Source organism: Paramisgurnus dabryanus, chromosome 5 (genome assembly GCF_030506205.2).
Source record: "Paramisgurnus dabryanus chromosome 5, PD_genome_1.1, whole genome shotgun sequence".
NCBI lineage: Eukaryota > Metazoa > Chordata > Actinopteri > Cypriniformes > Cobitidae > Paramisgurnus > Paramisgurnus dabryanus.
Window position 1 is genome coordinate 48,920,999 of NC_133341.1, and position 21,236 is coordinate 48,942,234.

General features: G+C 38.7%; 1 protein-coding gene across 2 annotated transcripts in view; it reads left to right on the forward strand.

The window, feature by feature from the left end:
- The window catches only part of skic3 (SKI3 subunit of superkiller complex), a 271,172-nt gene that overhangs the window by 38,472 nt on the left and 211,464 nt on the right, over positions 1–21,236 (forward strand). For both annotated transcript variants that reach the window (XM_065284603.1, XM_065284604.2), the window contains exons 12-16: positions 9,752–9,838; positions 9,933–10,036; positions 11,708–11,834; positions 12,042–12,221; positions 12,690–12,814. In XM_065284603.1, coding sequence (XP_065140675.1) covers positions 9,752–9,838; positions 9,933–10,036; positions 11,708–11,834; positions 12,042–12,221; positions 12,690–12,814 — 623 coding nt within the window. The remainder of the gene's footprint in view (positions 1–9,751; positions 9,839–9,932; positions 10,037–11,707; positions 11,835–12,041; positions 12,222–12,689; positions 12,815–21,236) is intronic.

The window sequence follows — 21,236 nt, forward strand, 5'->3', positions numbered from 1 at the left end:
AAAGAGCAGCTACACCTCCACCTCCACAGTTCTGCAGACACTCATTAAAGTAAAGTTAGGAGGGGCTGTTTCATTAAGGACTGTTGCACTGTAGCTTTCTTCTAGCCATGTTTCATTTAGAAACATAAAATCCAGGTTGTTTGTGGTTATTAAGTCGCTGACTAGAAGTGATTTATTTTTAAGTGAACATATTTTTAAAAGTGCTAATTTAACAGTACAAATATTTTCCCTGACAGAAATCTTAGTTTGACATGTAACAGGCAGCAGATTAGATGGGTTTGCCTCACGGCTTGAGAAAGCCTAGACTTTCTATCATGTAATAGAATGTTTTTTTAGTTGAGACTGTTATTTAGGGCAAATCTTTCTAAACACATTTACATTCTCATTTCTGAGGCGCTATAAGTGACTGATTGTGCTGACAGTGTCGTCTTGTGAGTTTAGTGTTGGGACAGATCTGTTGTTTCAACCGTTCATTCAAACGAATCCGTTCAAAGGAGTCAGTTCGCGAATCGGACGCGTAATCCAGGCTGAGCAGCGCAATACTGTAAACAAAGTGTTACTGTAACAACACAAAAAACATTTCCTCGGTGGATATGATTTGGTCTTCCGACCTTTCGCCATCGAATCAGTTTTGTTTTGAGTAATAAAAGCAGGGAGACAGTTTAAAGACAGAAAGCGTGCACGCGCGGCTCTGCTCTCTCTGTCACGCAAACAAAGATCATCATCACTCATTAATCACATGAAATGAGCCTAATCTTTGCACGGACAGTAACATGCTATTGTTATTAGGTTTATTTTTTAAATGGTCGACCATACACACCAAACCTAAAACCTATAAGCATGTAATTTCAGAAGTGAAAGGCTTTTGTTGTGGATTTGCTTTTGAGGAGACTTCAGTCGCTCTATAGATCCACTAACCGGCTCCGGCTGATCCATGCGAAGCAGCCGGTTAGTGGATCTGTAAAGCGAGTCTCATGTCCATGGTCTGCGAGTCTGCAAGGTTTCCGGCTCTGAGAATCTCGAGTCGCGTGGATCAGCCGGTTACCAGTGGGTCTGTACTGAGTTTCCTTGGCAATTTAGCAATACTGACTCAAGTGACTCAAGTGAATCACACAACCTGGATCACTTTAGTGAGTGACTCACAATAACCCGGATCCTTAAAAGGAATCGAATTTGCCAGGCCAAGAGGCAGTGTCACGAGTTCTACAACAACGCTTAGGTGCCTGCAGATGCGCCTGCCTATTAATCGGCCTAATTTTGCAGCAAAATCGGCCAAAGCCGATTTTTTTAAATATGCCAAAAATTGGCCAATAAATCGGTCGACCTCTATTTAGTTCCAGCATAAACCAGTTCCTCCATTTTTCCAGAGAAGGGCAAAAACAGGGATGCTGGAGAGAGAAATGACATATCTAGTGAGATGTCCTGTTGCTCTTATATGACTGGAGGCTGTGATATGTTGTCCTGGTTTCCCTGGCTGTTTTCCAGAAAGTCGTCCTTGGGTGCTGAATCTTGGAGCAGTTCTAATCTGACACAGTCTGACTGTGGTGAGCATGGATTAAAGTTTTCCATCGCTAGACGGATTTCCGTCAATTGCTAAATTATTAAATTCACTTTTTATAAAGACGACGTGGATTCACCTTTTAAGTGGGATGTGATCAAAGCCTGGAGTTGAGCGAAATCACGTTCCTCTCTCCACTGTAAGCGTTCAGTAATCACTACGCACCGGATCCACTCAGTGTTTTCTGGCTGTATCACGTTAAGCTGAGGTAAATCTTTATTTCAGCTAGCAAGGACAAACTTATAATGCAGGAAGGCTCCGATGTTTTGATAAAGGTGTAAAAGACCAATGGAGATAGACTTGGCTTAGCGAAATGAGGAATATTTCGTCTGCAGCACATATTAAGTTTCTGCCCAAGAGCGGAAACTTTTTTTTGCCATGGTTAATGCATATGATGGAGAACAAACTGTGCCATTTCTCTAATTAGGTTGCTCTGTTTTTTGCACCTGGTTACTTTTGGCATATTTCTTGTGTTTATTTATTTATTTTTTTAACTTTAAATGCAAAATACACTTATGTTTTTCCCAAACTATTTGTGTTGATTTGTTATATAAACAAATGATTTACATAAAGTTTTTCCGGACCTATGAAAATTATGGGAATTCAGATTTGGACCTTTGAATGTAAACTTTGAGAACCCCTGCCATACGTGATTACGCGCGTCCCGTTTTAACTGCTATGCTGATCTAACCAGTGGCTGATACAACGGGTTTGTTAAACTCGTGGGTAAACTTCGTGTGGCGCCACAAGAACCAAGAGGCAGATGACATCAAAATCCAGTGAGAGCGATTCGAGGAATCATAAGAGGAAACTGCTTCCGAAATGCTCTTGCGGCACTTTGATGTCATCCACCTGTCGGTTCTTGCAGTTGCATTTGAGCGTGTTCACAAAAACGTAACATTTGTACATATATTTAAGCACCGGAGTTTAAAAACAAGTGATTTTAAGCATTCAAACACGAACAACATTGCGCCGGCTGTTTCTGTGTCAGAGGAGCACGCAAGCCGCGCATTCGCTTCTCATTGAGCTTGTGATTATTTTTGCCACTTTATTGGCCTTAAATATACATATGCGTCAAAAATCCAGTCTTTGCAAGTATCCTCATAAACATGACCATTTAGGTCTTATGAGAAAGTAAACAGCAGAAACATTGCGCATAAAATAGCACAGTCATTCAATTTACAACTGTCACTATGGTTACAGACATACTGTGCGAATTGTACACTAGTTTAACTCGAGTTACTCTTTCAGGATTTATATTCATACATAACGTTACTGTATTATTACTGTGACTGTAAGCTATTGTGTGAACAGAACAGATCCTGCATTTTTCGTTTATGTGTACTGAATAATATAACATGAAAAAGTTGTATTTGTTCACATAAGTAAATGCATTATATAACATGAACAAACAATGAAAAATATAGAGAATAAGCATTAATTATTTCTTGTTTTGCTGTTTTGCCTTAGTCTGAAATGCCATGCGAAGTACAGCTATATATGCCACAGGAGATTTTAATATGGAATTAATGGCAAAAAAATCTCCCCTTAAAATGCTATTGGTCTCGCCTACATAAAGTGTTAGTTAAAGTAATATGACTTGGCCTGAAAAAAAATTTCAGTCAGAAGAATTTTTTTCACTTTAATCCATGGGTGAGCTCTGTAGGCAGGATAGTGTCCATGAGCAGTGGTTGTTGTGGCTGGGTGGTGTTATATCTGTCCTTGTGGGATCTGTCAACGGCATGTCCATTTAGGTGCTGAAGAGAAGTCCTGTGGTCATTCATACCCTGTCCGTGTGTGTGTGTGCGCCATTCAGGTTGAGTGGATTGGCACACACTGCTGAAGGGTGATGAAGGCAGAAGTAGATAATGGAGTCACCCATTATTAGATTTCTAGGCTCTGATGCGGTCTGTGCTGAGTGCTGCTGTCTGCTCGATCTTGAGCGGCAGTTAGCATAAGTGTTAGCTGCTGGCTAATTTGATCGGTGTTCAATCACATTTATCACGTTTGGGGATTCCTCACTCATATTCATCAATACTTCAAATTTGCTCTCAAGATGTATAGGCGGTGGTAGAAAGCCAGTGTTTGCAATCCTTGTCATAGCTGTATCTGGGGTAGAGGAAGCTACTGCGGCAATATGTGATGCTCGTGACAGTCTGATTTCTCGAGTGATTTTGGGTCTCGATCCCTGTTTGTACCATTGACTAGTGTGTTGATCATTAGATTCATGAGACTCACCGGCTGTATGCTGAGGGTGTCCATGATGTTGAAGCTCTGTTGTGTGTTCTGTCTGGTTTGGTAGTCCTGCAAGTAACTTTGTTTCAAGAACAGTAATCCTTTGTAAAAGTCTGTGGCAGTTTGTGCAGCAAGTAGATTTTTGAGGAGGCATTTCTTCTCATTTCCTACTTTTGCCCGATTGCCATGAAAATTGGTAAGTAGCATCTAGAGACACTCATGGCAAAAACGAATGGAATTCGTGTTGATGCGCCAATCTGTTTCTGTAAACCACGTCAACAAATTTTACGTAGAGCGCGGAAAAACAGCCCAGATAGCAAAAAATATCCGCAGGACTTCTGTTTGCCGCCAGCCCTAAGCTGTCGGCTATAGGTGCGTCCCCGCTGGCGGGGATGAAACGTTTGCCGCCGAATATGTCACTCCCCTTACTTGCGGTCCGCCGTCAGAACTGTTTGCGATTACGCCCTTATGATGCTTACTGCCTCCAGAGCACCGCCGGTGGTCCGCCAACTCATTGCTATCTGGGAGATTTGAGGCTGTATCTTTAACAAACTTAAGCCTATTGACACGACACTTGGTACTTGTGATGCCAGTCAGGAACTGAGGGGGCATGCCCAGTTTTGTTGTAGTGCCACCTAGTAATCAAGAACACATCCGGGGATGTTATGTGAACTTATGGCCTAATGCGAGCTTGGAATTGGAACAGTACTTGGGCCGCAACTAATGACGTTTTATAAGAACACAAGTACAGACAAAAAGACATATTAAGAAACAGCCATAGTTAACGCATTTCTGGCAGAAACACCTTACGGAAAAATCAATTACACATGAAAAACACAAGGGGTCGTTTTGATGACGTCATATTTCATTTAATATATTCAAATTTCATTCCATATATTAAGATTTCCCTTCTGTCACTTACTTGACATTGTGTCGATGAAGTAATACTAGGGGTTCGACCTTGGGAGACCAATCACTCTGATTCTCTATACAAACGGCCAATGAAGAGGCGCGAATGAAATACAAATGGAATATACATACCATGACTCCAACCAGAGATCCAGGTAAAAACGGAGGCCAATAGGTGATTTCATTCAGTTTTTGTTCTTCAAAGCCGATCCTGATGAGTGTGTCTCATATATCGCCTGAAGATTCTCCTGCTCTGTGGCTGTTTGTGTGAAGACGCAATTATCAGTCTCTTCTTTCGGTCCAGTGCTACCGGTCGTTTCTGCAGAGTTGAGCTCCAACCCTTAATCAAACACACCTGAAGCACCCTAATTAGCTGCGTGTGTTTGATTAGGGTTGGAGCTAAACTCTGCAGAGACACCGGCCCTCCAGGACCAGGATTGGTGACCCCTGGTATAAACCGTATGATCCCAGGTGCTGTCTGCTCCAAACACCCAACCCCGTTGATGGCTGTGGGCCTGGTTGTTGCACTTGCCCTTAGCGGTAAATTTGGGTATTATTTTCTCTTAGGGCAGCTTGCGGGGAGCAGATATTTCTTCATGGTGATCTCTCTTTTGATCCTGATTGATTTTTCCCACTCCCTTTGTCACTTCATCGACACAATGTCGAGTGAGTGACAGAAGGGGAACGTCTTGGTTAAGACTGTAAACTCCGTTCCCTGAGGGAGGGAACGAGACATTGTGTCCCTCATGCCACAATGCTGACCTCCCGCTGACCAGCTGGTCCTAGATCGGCTCCTTAGCACTAAAATTTTATGAATTCCCCTATAAGCCTCCTTTTTATATCTGGATCTCCGGGCGGAGTCACGGTATGTAAATTTCATTCGTATTTCATTTGCCAATCTTCATTGGCCTTTTATATAGAGAATCAGAGCGATTGGTCTCCCAAGGTCAAACCCCTAGTGTAATTTCATCGACACAAAGACTTGTTCCCTCCTTCAGGCACCGGAGGTTACAGTCGTAACCAAGACGTTTTTCATTCAATATATTTAAACATTCATTCCATACATTCAAGTTTCATTCCATACATTCGAGTTTCATTTCATACGTTCCAGGTTCATTCCATACATTCGTGTTTTATTCCATATATTCAGTTTCATTCCATATTTTCAGAGTTTCATTCCATATGTGACCAGTCACAGAAAGTAGGGACACAAGTCGGATCTGGGGCATTTTGAGTTATTCATAGATTCTGAAAGTGCAGTTTCTAAGCTTTCTAACGATGTGGAACACATGGAAATCTGATAAGATTTGGAGAAGTTGTGGCCATTTGAATGTAACACATTCAAGAAAGAGAATGCTGAGAAATTTGAGAAAGTAAAAAGTTAACACTTTCCCTTTTCCCTGGCTGGAGAGACAATAGGGCTCATTTACATCTCATTTAGCTAAGCCATACCCCCTGTAAAGCCGTTTTGAGATACAGATGTTTTAGCATCATATGTAGTATTTTATTACAGAAGTCCGAGTGAACAACATGCAAAAATAAACAGGACTTTTACCTTTGTGGGGATCACAAGTCGAATCCAGTCTGTTTCAGATGTGTGAATCATCCAATGATTTTTGTCCACTATTGTTTACATCAGATTTCGCATGAACTTCTGGTAATACAATTTAATATACAATCTGAGGACTATTTACATCTTAACATGTAAGGGTATATCAGATTACACTCCGGTATTTACGTTCCGTTAAACACATGAACCCGCCTTCAAATTTTGTATTTAAAATAGGGAGGTAGTATAATAGATAATCCAAAAAAATCACAGTCGAAAACGTGAAGTCCTTAAGGGATGTTACCAATCGCTCGCTCGTTGCTCCATCAGCCAATGACTTCATGGAAAATATTGATAGACAAAACATGTAGCCAATTATATAAAGAGTTCAACAATCTCTATGTAACTTATGAGTTTGACTTCATGCTGCTCTGCAAGACGTCAAAGTACAGCGAGAGCGAGTCGGAATTAAACTACTCCTTAAGATTTCTTGAAGAGCTCTCGCGGTACTTTGACGTCATCCGACTGCGGCGCCCCATAAAGTCAGTGTTGCGGCTGACGTACGATGCGGCTGACTGTTATTTGTTCCACCCCAGCTTCTTTTATTTTTCTTTTGTTTTGTGCGCCGAGCTTCCTTTACAGTCTGGGGAGACGCACGCTATAAGTTTGAAAAAAATAAATAAAACTAAGCAAACATGTCTGAGGAACAGGGCAGCCACGTCACAAGTCGTCACGTGACTTCACGCTCGAGCAGGAAGAGAAGACAATGCTGAATAAAGTCGTAATTCTTGCTATTTTTGGACCAAACTGTATTTTCGATGCTTCACCACAATCTTACTGACCCACTGATGTCACATGGACTACTTTGATGATGTTTTTATTACCTTTCTGGACATGGAAACCGTACATAGTTTTTCAATGGAGGAAACAGAAAGCTCTCGGACTAAATCTAAAGTTAAAACATCTTAAACTGTGTTCCGAAGATGAACGGAGGTCTTCCGAGTTTAGAACGACATAAGGGTAAGTCATTAACTCTTTCACCGCCAGCGTTTTTAAAAAAAGTTGCCAGCCAGCGCCAGCGTTTTTCATGATTTTCACCAAAGTTTAATGCCTTCCAGAAAATGTTCTTCTTTAAATAAATAAACATACAATATACCACATGAAAGAACAGACCCTCTGCTTTCAAACAAAAAAAAACGTTTCATCCTACCTTTAGTGGTTCTTTTGCAATCAGCTTTTGAATATGGGTAGGTTTTTGCAAAAACACCATATTTTGAGCAAAAAGCAAAAATAATTTCATATTTGTGACGGACTTTTCATAGAGATCCCATTCAGAGCGATCTTTAAAACAGACACGGACATGCAGCAGCTTGCCATAGGGCAATACTTCCGGTTTTAAAAAGGATAATAGCGGTATTGCGGAAAGACGGAAAATCTCGTCATTGGCGGGGAAGCGTTTTCTCTAAATTGACGAGATATCTCGTCAATGGCGGGGAAAGAGTTAATGACATTATTTTCAGTTTTGGGCAAACTATCCTTATTCAGTAGTCACGCTGTTTCCTGTGGGGGCGGAGGCGAAAAACACAAGCTTATCCATTATGTAAATATACACACAAACAATGACGCCCCCACTGCACGCTAGAATCTCTGGAAAAACAAGCCTTTTCAACCGCAAAATGTACGCTTTTAAATATACATAAACTGCTATCTCAAACATGGAGAGGCTTCTTCGTGATCTCAACGAACAGATTCTGCAATAAAACGGAAATCACAAATTTTGAAAAAAAAACTTTGATTCTCATTTTCTCGAAACTTGTGCTGCCGACTTGTGTCCCTGGTTTCCGTGACGGGTCACATATATTCAGAGTTTCATTCCATGTATTCAGAGTTTTATTCCATGTATTCAGAGTTTCATTCCATGTATTCAGAGTTTCATTCCATGTATTCAGAGTTTCATTCCATGTATTCAGAGTTTCATTCCATGTATTCAGAGTTTCATTCCATGTATTCAGAGTTTCATTCCATGTATTCAGAGTTTCATTCCATGTATTCAGAGTTTCATTCCATGTATTCAGAGTTTCATTCCATGTATTCAGAGTTTCATTCCATGTATTCAGAGTTTCATTCCATGTATTCAGAGTTTCATTCCATGTATTCAGAGTTTCATTCCATGTATTCAGAGTTTCATTCCATGTATTCAGAGTTTCATTCCATGTATTCAGAGTTTCATTCCATGTATTCAGAGTTCCATTCCATATATTCAGAGTTTCATTCCATATATTCAGAGTTTCATTCCATATATTCAGAGTTGCATTCCATATATTCAGAGTTGCATTCCATAGTTATCCCCATGTTTCATTCCATACATTAGAGTTTCATTCCATATATTCCAGAGTTTTATTCCATATATTCCAGAGTTTCATTCCATATATTCCAGAGTTTCATTCCATACATTCCAGAGTTTCATTCCATACATTCCAGAGTTTCATTCCATACATTCCAGAGTTTCATTCCATACATTCCAGAGTTTCATTCCATACATTCCAGAGTTTCATTCCATACATTCCAGAGTTTCATTCCATACATTCCAGAGTTTCATTCCATACATTCCAGAGTTTCATTCCATAGTTATCCCCATGTTTCATTCCATAGTTATCCCCATGTTTCATTCCATACATTCGAGTTTCATTCCATGCATTTGAGTTTCATTCCATGCATTCAAGTTTTGTTCCATACGTTCAAATATTTAATCCATACATTCAGAGTTTCATTCCATATATTCAGAGTTTCATTCCATATATTCAGAGTTTCATTCCATATATTCAAATATATAATCAATATTTGGGATTTCATTCCCTTTATTAAGAGTTTCACTCTATATATTCAGAGTTTCATTCCATATATTTAGAGTTTCATTCCATATATTCAAATATTTAATCAATATTTGGAGTTTCACTCTATCCACACTATTCCTACGCCCCATGATGCTTTGCGCGAATTATGGCTGCAACTTACTGCGCGTAATGTCACTGAACTGGAGCTGGCGTTTTTCATGATGATTACGGTCATAATTTTATGTGTGAGCCAGTGTGAGGATGAAATTAAGAAGTGTCCTGATACATCACATGAAACTATATTCAATCGTTTCATGTTGTTTCTCTGTAATGACAGGTCTTAAATGCGCAAATATAAAAGCACAGAAACATACCAGTATATCTACAGTGGGACAGTCAGTCGAGTGTTTAATACATGGAATATACCAAGACTTCTTGTTTTTAAACTTTTCAGGTGATGTCTTAAAATGTCACAACTGTCCCTGGTGTGAGTTTTATTTAAACGGCAATTTTTCATTCATTCATTGAGAAAATGCGCATTTGCCCGATTAATTGTCACAACCCTAATACATACATACATACATACATACATACATACATACATATAGTTTGTTTGTGTATATGTATATATAAAATAAAAATAAAAAATTATTTCTCTTATTTTAGATTTCAAATGTCAGAAATGACCCAGTGCTTTTAGCTTTACAAGGACGAGCTCTTCTGCAAAAAGATTATTGTGAGGAAGCATTTCAGGTGAAAACTTCTCTATCATTATAACCAGATTTATCTTTTTGGTTATTTTTATGTAAAACATCTTCATAAACATATGTAAAACAACTTCTTGCAGGTTTCTGTGGAGCTGCGAAGCTCTCACCCAGGATTTGTGGAGGGTCTCACGCTTAAAGGACTAATTCATGTTGCACAAAACGAACACAATCAGGCTGAGGAGAGGTTTGAATACCCCCCCCACACATAAACACCTTCGTAAATATTGGAACAGAAGCATGGTTTGTGTTATTTTAGCTGTTTACCTAAATGTATTCCAGTTACAGACATATAGTAAATATAGGCTTGAAGTGCCCTCTCAGCTTCACTTGGAGAGTATTCACATCCAATTTAGATGAAAAGTTTAGGAATTACGGCCATTTAAAAATTAACTCCCTCTTTTTAAAAAGGCCAAAAGTAATAGAACAGTTCTCTTAAAAACTGTTTTATACAAGTATGTGCTATATGTTAAATCATTTGATGCATGTTAAAGGTCTGGAGTTGATTTTAAATGTGTAATTTGCATTCGGAAGCTGTGGCTGTGAACTCAAATCCTGCGGTTCAGGGAGATCTCCATCCAAGTAATACAGACCATATTTATGTTTCAAAAAACACAACAAATCCATCAGAGGGATTGCAGGAACCTTAAAAGTGACGAGATCAACATTCTGACAAAAAAAAACACTGGTAAGCTCAGCAACATAAAAATCCTGTATGTCTATATAGGATAACAGTGGTGAATGATCGCATTATCCTCTCCATGATAAAGAAAAACCCCTTCACAACATTTAGAGAAGTGAAAAATGTATCTGAATGCTTTTGTATTTTGTTACATCACAAAAAAACACCAGCGAACCAGTGCCTTAGAAAGCCATGCATGGAAATGCAGTCACACTGCCTGAACACTATTTTACTGAAGATGTTGTCTGCTCTTATCATGATATGTTCTTAGTCTTCTCCACCCTTTTTATTCTTATTAGTATAATACAGGTTAATATTAGTTTTAACTCTCCAAATAAAGCTTTTTTTAGAGTTTGTCTGACTTTTTTAGGAGTCTATTCTCTTCTTCCTATTATTGAAGCTTTTGTATTTTGTAGTGAACCCTCTTTATTTCTACTTGAAATATCTTCTCTTTATTGTTTTGATTGACAATGCTATATTTACCTTCTGGATAGTGTTTTTCATTTGTCTGGACATTGTAAATGTTTTTTTTTTCATAGAGAGTATAATGAGATCATCTACTACTGTTATTCTATATAGACATACAGGATTTTTATGTTGCTGAGCTCACCAGTGTGTTATTTTTAGTCAGAATGTAACAAATTGTTTATCTGGTCTTAAGGTATCTTAAGGTTCCTGCTATCTCTCTGATAGATTTGTTGTGTTAGAAACCTAAATATGGTCTGTATCACTTGCATGGAGATGTCCCTTAACCACATGCTTACAAATGCAAATGCCACATTTAATATCAACTCAAGACCTTAAACTGGCTTCAAATGATTTAACAAATTGTCCATACCCGTCAATAAAACAGTTTAAAGTCATCAGTTCCATTACTTTTGGCCTCTTTAAAATGGCAGTTACATTGTAAATGTCTGTAATTCCTTAACCCTTCAGACATTCTGAATGTCAATACCCTCTATGTAAAGCTGATAGTGTGCACTTTAAGCCAATATTTACTTAAATACTGCAACTGGAATACATTTTGGTAAAGAACTAAAATAACTTAAAACGTTTTTCTGTTTCAATATTTATGGAGATGACTGTATACTCTAGATCAATAAAGTAATACACACCTACATAAACACTAACTTAAGACTGATGTTTTTGAGTTTTGTGATGCTCTCTGATTTACAGCTTTCTGGAGGCTTTATCCAGAAACCCAGAGAACGGGGAGATTTACTTCCTGTTGGGACAACTGTACTGGAACATGAGAGAGGAGACTCAGAGGGACCGTAAAAGATCCTACACACATTTACTGAAGGTGAAAAAGTAGTCTCAGATGTAACAAACTTTATTAGTTTTGTCTACAGCACTCAGTTTGTCTTTAGTTGGTTGATATAATAACTGCTTTGTGTAATTGACTGTAATAATTCTTTCTACTTTGTGACCTGAATCCTGCATTTGCTAGTGTGTCACTCTCTAATATATGAATGAGAATAAATTCTGATTTATTTTCTGTTGTTTTCAGGCTGCTAAACTGGACCCCTATCTTTGTTCAGTGTTCCGTTTTCTTGGCCATTACTACAGGGATGTTGAAAAAGATCAGGACAGGGCCATAGGCTGCTATAGGAGAGCTTTTGAGTTGGATTCCTCTGATGAAGAGTCTGGAGCTGCTGCTGTGGACTTGAGCATGGAACAGGGAGACATGGTGAGTCTACAAATGTCAAGTGAACCAAGGCCAGTTACATTAAGATTGTATGGCTGTAGGTACTTTTTAGATGCTCTTAGTTTTAGGGCTGCACGATAAATCGCATGTGATAGCCACGTGCATGCCGGTTTCTCAATTAGTAGTAAACCGCCATCACCTGCTTTCAGATGGAGCGGCATTTACTACACATAGCAGTAGTTCACTGACAATCAGGGCAATTTCGCATTTATTATCACAGACGTATCGCCTGCGATATGTTTGTGATATAGCCAAACTTGTCAGTAAACTACAGCTCTGTGTAGTAAATGCTGCTCCATCTGAAAGCAGGTGATGGCGATTTACTACTAATCTAGGAACTGGCATTACTGAGGAGATGCGCATGATATTGCATGCCATTTATCGTGCAGCCCTACTTAGATCATAGTTACTTTTCAGTGGACGCATTGACTTATTTGGGTCTGGGTTTAGGAAGGGGCCCTGACAATTCTGCAGTCAGTGACTGAGACAGCCAGTCCTGGCTCTGATAAATGGGCCTGGTTAAGAAGAGGTCTCATTCACCTGAAGATTGGCCAGCACCAACCGGCAATTGCAGAGTAAGTGAATCAAATGCAATTTAAGCTATTAAAGTAGTAAAAATATTTTTTTTACACATAACTAAAGAGAACCAAGTAAACGTTCTTAATTAACACTCTGGGGTCTAAGGGTTTTTAGGGCCCTGGGGAAGTTTTGACATGCACTGATATTTGTGCTTTTTTCAGTTGCTTAAAAACATATTAATGGCAAAAGTCTCATAACACTGTGTTCAGCACAAACTGGGCTACAATATTATATGATCAACATGTATGTACATGTTTGTATTTTTGAGCTAAATTTTTAAGTCACTGATAGAACTCCACAAAACTCATTCTAAACATGTTTTCCCAAGACTTTTCAAAACAGGATCTAGTAGTGTAGAGTTTTTTCTTTAAAATTATATAAAAATCATTCTGTCTACTCATTCACATAAAACAATTTATTGATTTACAATTTCTAAGACACTTTTGCTTGGGAAAGGCCATATGCGTGGAGGCGGGAAAGCTCCTGAATAATCAGAGATTGTCAGCTGAGCAAAACAAAAGAGTTGCATAATGAGCCACATAATGAGCCTTGTAGGAATGTTCAACAGAAATGTAACTTTCTCTGTAGTGAAACCATGATATAGAATGTAAATACACACACACACACACACACACACACACACACACACACACACACACACACACACACACACACACACACAAAAACACACACGCACGCACACACACACAAAAACACACACGCACGCACACACACACACGCACACGCACGCACACACACACACACACACACACACACACACAAACACCCATAATTTCTCTCGCTCATGTTTTAACGCCTTTCACATAGACCATCCCCTCGAGAAGTAATCGGGGCAAAAGCGTTCAAAGTGGACAAAACAGTATTTTGTTGCATGTGATGTCTTTTGTATTTAGTAGGGCTGTCAAAATTAGAGCCCGACCAATATGCATTTTTTGGGGCCGATGCCGATACAGATATTAGGGAGTAAAAAAACACTGATAACGATATATCGGCCGATATTCTTTATGGGTATATTATAGTACAGTACACATATACTACAGTATATTATACTACAGCAGGCTACTGTACATATAATACACTATATACATTAACAGAATATACTATATATAAATACTTTTTTTGCAATGATCACTCACAAATGTGGTGATCAAACACTTAAAATGACGTGACAAAGATATGTAAGGCAGGTGTGTTTTACAAGTTAACCAAAAACTTTAATATCCAAAATGATTCTGATATAAGTGCACAAAACAGTAAACTTGACTAATTATAAATAACTTTAAAACACAAACAAAACAAAATACATATAACTTAAATGATTGTCAGTTTTGACGAGAATAATGTTATATTGGGCTTATTTTGAAAATGGAAACTTATAAAGTCATTGTTTATTAGCTTTACAATAAGTTATGTACTTCACAAATTAATTAGAAACTTACCATTAAGACGACAATGCTTGACTTGCTGACAACATAATGATGTAGGCTTATGTTTAATGTACTGCACAACGTTTTTATAACACAAACCCACAGTGTTCTGCCGGGACTTTAAACTTTTATAAAACTAAAGCGTCTGCTCTCCGCCTCTTTAATTTAGCGAGGGTGTAAAGTTGCGCGAGCTTATTTTATCAATTGCTTTGAAATGAGCATGTTCAGTAACAGCACAAGCAGCTGTACTCCCACAGACTGTGCGGCAGTTAAAGCGCGTCATTTCTTCCGCTTGCGTTTTAAACAACTCGCAAGTGGACAAAAGAGACGGATTAAAAACACAAAATGTAAACCGGAATGTGTCTTTCTCGTCCACTTATAATCCAATCGACCAAAGCGCGTCTTAATACCAGGTGTAAAATGTTGTGATGAAACCGCGTGACTGCCACCACCTGAACTGAGGGACTGACTGTAGTGAAGGGGGTGGGGATTGGCTGGTGTCACTACAGTGAGTGACCTGGGTCACCATTAGCAACCAGTAGGGCGCACTCTGCTGGACAAACAAGTACTTATATCTTTCAAAAGCATTTAATGTCTTCTGTAAGGAACGTTCATATCGGCTTCATATCTGCGGCTTATACGCCGATACAGATATATCTGCGACAGGCTCATATCGGCCGATAAAATCGGCAAACCGATAAATCGGTCAGGCTCTAGTCAAAATTAATGTTAATTCGCAAATTCATTTTAACGCCACAAATTTTATTAACGCGCGATTAACGCAACATGCAATTTCTGTTTGACCCTTGGTCTAGAGCACAGCTGGATAAATTAAGACGCAGCAAGTGACCCGCGCTGTCTAGATGAGTCAGAGGTTTTCATTAAAATAAGAACATTAAGCTCTTGTCTAGCGAATCCAATGCTCTAAATGGTCATTAAATATCTAAAATAATCTTTAACTGTATGTTTCCTGAGAGGTGTACCGTCCCAAATCCATAGTCTAAAGCAAAAATGCATCTTCATTCAAGTTGCTCGTATTTTGGTTTCGTTTTTAAAGCATGCAGAAATGATAGAAAATAGACTGCAGGACTTGCTTGATGTTAAAATAATTATTAAGAGAGATAAAGTTTGGGACCTGATTGATGTTAAAAGAGTTATTAAGACTCAAAAGCGATCTTCCTGATGTCTGAAGCGCATGCACACAAATGCGCGAGTGAGCAACCCCGATATATATAGACATCTACACAAAATTACAGCTTTAAAAATATCTGTTTTGACAAGAATTCATGCAGGTATGACCTACAATCTGTTATATCTGAAGTGAATGTTTGGATAAAGATGCAATTTGTCGGCAGCACAAGTTTCGAGAAAATGAGAAACAAAGTTTTTTTTTCGAAATTTGTGATTTTTGTTTTATTGCAGAATCTGTTAGTTAAGATCACGAAGAAGCCTCTCCATGTTTGAGATAGCAGTTTTTGTATATTTAAAAGCGTACATTTTGCGGTTAAAATAGGCTTGTTTTTCCGGAGATTCTAGCGTGCAGCGGGGGGCGTCATTGTCTGTGTGTATATTTACATACTGTATAAGCTTGTGTTTTCGCCTCCGCCCCCAAAGGGAACAGCGTGACTACTAAATAAGGATAGTTCGCCCAAAAATGAAAATAATGTAATTAATGACTCACCCTTATGTCGTTCTAAACTCGGAAGACCTCCGTTCATCTTCGGAACACAGTTTAAGATGTTTTATCGTTAGATTTAGTCCGAGAGCTTTCCCCTTCATTGAAAATCTATGTATGGTTTCCATGTCCAGAAAAAACATCATCAAAGTAGTCCATGTGACAACAGTGGGTCAGTAAGATTGTGTTGATGCATCGAAAATACAGTTTGGTCCAAAAATAGCAGAATTACGACTTTATTCAGCATTGTCTTCTCTTCCGGCTCGAGCGTGAAGTCACGTGACTGTAGTGACGCGCTGCCCTGTTCCTCAGACATGTTTGCTAAGTTTTTTTTTTTTTTCAAACTTATAGCCTGCGTCTCCTTAGACTGTAAAGCTCGGGCGCACAAAACAAAAGAAAAATAAAAGAAGCTGGGGCGGAACAAATAACAGTCAGCCGCATCGTACGTCAGCCGCGTCACTGACTTTATGCGGCGCCGCAGTCGGATGACGTCAAAGTACCGCGAGAGCACTTCAAGAAATCTTACGGAGTAGTTTAATTTCGACTCGCTCTCGCGGTACTTTGACGTCATCTGTATGTCAGTTCTTGCAGCGCAGCATGAGTCCAAACACACAGAAGTTACACAGATATAGTTGTATTCTTCATATAATTGGCTACATGTTTTGTCTATCAATATTTTCCATGAAGTCATTGGCTGATGGAGGAACGAGCGAGCAATTGGTAACCTCTCTAAAGGATGTCACGTTTTCGACGGCGCTGTTTGGATGATCTATTATACTACTTCCCTATTTTAAATACAAACTTTGAAGGCGGGTTCATGTGTTTAACGGGGTGTAAGCTCATATACCCTTACATGTTACGATTTAAATAGTCTTCAGATTATATATTATATTGTATTACCAGACATTCATGCGAAATCTGATGTAAACAATCTATATTTCACGGATTATACGCATTTGTGGACAAATAATGGTCATTGGATAATCTGAAACAGACTGGATTCGACTTGTGATCCCCACAAAGGTAAAAGAGTCATGTTTATTTTTGCGGGTTGTCATTTGTTCATAAAATACTACATATGATGCTAGAACATCTCAAAAAGGGTTTTACAGGGGGCATGGCTTAGCTAAATGAGATGTAAATGAGCCCTATTGTCTCCCCCAGCTGAAAAGAAGAGTCCCTTTCGTCTCGATTTTCTCGGTTTGAGTATTTCTGAGTTCCTATATTCAAATGGCCACAACTTCTCCAAATCTTATCAGATTTCCATGTGTTACACATCGTTGGAAAGCTTAGAAACTGCACTTTCAGAATCTGTGAATAACTCAAAATGCCCAGATCCGACTTGTGTCCCTACTTTCCGTGACTGGTCACATTTGTATAATCCGTGCCACGAGAGGGCGCCATATCAAATCAATAACAATGACGTAGATTAATGGTGCTCTTACGCAGCGTGGACTGATGGGATTTGTTGTCTTTAACTCAAATGCTGATGGCCATCAATCAGACGGGAATGAGAAATCATGTTACACATGAGGTAAAGTTATCAAGTTTTATAAATGTTTGTGTTTGATGACATTGTTTTTTTCATTATGTAAGGTTTCATGTAATGTTCAAAACGCAATTGTTAGTCATAGATGTTACAGTATGAGTCCAATACGATGGTTTGTTAACACAACACAGAATTAAGTGTTCAGATGAACAGACTTCCCGTAAAAAATGCGAGTGGCCCGACAGACGCTATTAATTTTTCGCATTTGTCCATGACACTGTTGTCATGTGGTTTTTACGTCAGAAAAGGCGGTAACAAAGGGTAACGTAGATATTAACGTCATTTACAGGCGACTGCACATTATAGATATTGTTAGTAGGGATGGGCACGAGTACTCGATTGCTCGAGTACTCGAACGTGGCATCGATGATAGATCACGAAAACGATGATCATGTGGGTTTATTTATTTATTTATTGTGGATATGGCAGCATTTGGATGTCTGGTTAGCATTACAAGCGCATATGGTAGTAAAGACTGGGTCTGGAGATGCGTGTTTGACGTCATGTCAAGCTACGCAGACCGACGTATGACATCAGTAACATTACCATGCGTGATTCAAAAACAAACAGATAATTCCGCGCGACCGCACCGCAGAAACGTGCCGATCCGCGCAATGCGCGGCAGCCCGCCAGCCCCTGATCCCGATCCCGTGAAGCCAGCCACAACTCACATCACTGAGGCACTATGGTTTAAAAGGATGTCGTGATTTTTGGAAATACAGTCAGTCAGGTGCAAAATGTACAGCGCCGTCAAAAGTTCAATGGGTTATCATCTCATATTTAAACATCAAATGTCAAGAGATACCAGAGAGCCATACGAGCATTACCATTACATCTTGACTGAGGTAAGAGGATGACACGACACAGCTAAACGCTAAAATGATAGCAAAACACATCAAGCTGCATAATGTTATGAAGCTTGAGCTTTGACTGGACGTGTTTAAAAGTGCGCTGTTTTTGATGCACATCCACAAAGCGAGTTAAACTTTTTTTTTTTAGATAACTTAGTTGAAACCTTAGTTGAAGTCTTGCATTTTATGCAGATAGCACATTGTACATTTATGTTGTATAAAGGCTTAATATTATGCAGAGTGCGTCAAATAGAAAGGGCTTCGGTTTGTGTTTATTAACCCTTTAGTTTCACTTCATCACGCAGCTTTTCCTGTTAGAGGTTTCTGTTAAAAACATTTGATTAATTAGGAATCTAGTATGTGTTCATTGTTCTGTCAAAGTTTATTCAAAATTAAGTTTTATTTGAGTGTTTTAATCAAAATATTTTCATTTTCACCATGACGTGTACGCCCCGCCCCTTTGATTGCCCCGCCCCCAGTTAATCGAGTACTCGTTCTTCAGACCTATGGATTAATCGAAATGAAAAAATGACATAAATGCACATCCCTAATTGTTAGTAATCAGCTGGACAAAATATATAACACCGGACTAGTGGTTTTTGGATATTTTACTGCAAATATCTTACAAATTGTACCTTTAACTGTTTAGGAAAAGTATCTGTTGTGTAACATTATATTAAACGCTTGCATAGCCTACAGTATCTTAAAGCGGTCTGTCTCAATGTCAAAATTAAACAATAAAAGAAAAACATATATTTAACATATACTCACATCAACAGGTAGTTCTGTCATGTTTTTTTTCAGATTCCAACAAATCATGCATTGTTTTGAAGTTTATTTAATAGAGAATGTTAAAATTTAAATAACTAAGTTTTAAAATTTGCTCATCCAACTTAATTTGCAAGCACAGGTCAAAAATGATGCAGCACCAAACAGAAATGGAGAAAAAAACAAGGTCTTCTAAAGGGAAAATCATATATAAAACTATGGCTGATGGTTCTGTTGAAAATGTAAACAGGCTGTTGTAGACATACATTTGCATATAGCAATGTTGATTAGAGCATTAAAAACTTGAAAAGTGTTCAATTTAGGTAAATTTAGAACAGATAAAAATGTGAGATTAATTTGCGATTAATCGCGAGTTAACTCATGAATTCATGCGATTAATCTAGATTAAATATTTTAATCTATTGACAGCCCTATTATTTAGTGAATGTTTTAACACATTTTGTTTCTCTTTATATTTTGAATAGAATCATTTGAATTATTTGCACACTTTTGAATTATAAGTAACTTCACTTAAAGTCGCCATGAAACGGAAGTAGCGATTGCCTTATTTTCCCTGTGGTGACGTATATCCGAATGAAACGGCTTTTGAGATGAAATAAGGCAGGGCTGGATTTGAATTTGTCCATCGAGATCTGATTGGATCGTTTGAAGTTGGGTCGTGTTGCTAATTGCTAATCACTGCGATCTTCTCCCGGACCCCGCCCACCTGCCATACTTTTGACCGGAAGTGAAGAGAGATCGTTTTGAGGAGGGGAGGAGATTTGCATTTTTGATTAAAGATTATGAGCACACACTAATTTTTAAAAAATAATGAAGCTCACAGATAAGTCATTTGTTAATAATACCACACTATTAAAAATACATATATAGTTTTTCATTTCAATTTCATTGCGACTTTAAGGTTTTAGTATATTTCAGACCAGATTTACTAAATGGGGCAAATTGGCGTGAGAACTAGGGATGGGTACCGACCTCGGTACTTTTATAGGCACCGACCGAATTGCGTCGGTACTTCCCAGTATCGATTCACATAAAATCAATCGGTGCTCAATTTCGGTACCTGAGAGAACATGTCAGCGCGCCGTGTGAGTCTGGTACGTAGCGAAAGCGTGTGCGCGCGCGCGAAAGAGATCGTGTGGTAAGTGACACCCCTTTGCAACTTGCTTAATGGCTAACAGAAAGCGATCTAACGTGTGGTTAAATTTCACAAAGGATGATGCAGACAATGCTACCTGTAATATTTGTAACAGTAAGTGCAAGGCAAGCAGTGGTAATACATCCAACCTGAGGAAGCAATTATTTAAACACAGTGTTTATTTAGAAGCACAGCTTATTAAGCTTATATAAAAGCTTATTAAGATGCGTCTTCGTCGATCGGATCACTAGTGGACGAGAGAGACAAATTCTGTTTACACCTGGTATTTAGCAACACCAGTCCGTCTCTTTTGTCCACTTTCGATCGCTTCTGTCCTGATTACTTTGAGTGGTGGTCCGTGGAGACTGCGGGGAAGTCCCTTTGCTTTCGTTTTAACGCAAGCTGGAGTAATGATGGGTTTAAATGGACGCGAACTAATACTATGGCGCTGCTTGTATTTTAAGTAAACATGCTGCACAGTGTTTTGTACATGAATATGTTGGAGCTTTCTCAGATTTTTCAGCACAATTAATGAAATAAGATCACAGAACTTTCACGCGATCGCGAAATGAAACTGCGGAGATCAGCCGCTTTTAGTTTTAGCAATGAAAGCCTAAAGACTGTGTGTTCACGCTAAAAGTCTGAAATGACGTAAAACTTTGTGCTCAGCCTCAGTACCTCAGATTAGATAAATAGGAGGAGAGAAGGCGTACCAAATGCCAATGCTGGCCAGATTGGCAAAAAAGTATCTCTGTGTCCAGTCCTCTTCTACATCCTCAGAGCGAGTGTTCTCAACCGCTCTGTCATGGCTTTTACCTGAGAACGTTGACATGCTGATTTTTCTGAAAATCAACTGCTAGTATTGTTTTCTACATAAAATTTTACTTTTATGTTGCTTTTAGGACGTTTATGTTCATTGATCATTTGTCTTACTTATATATTTTATTTATTTATTTTATTTATATGTAAGA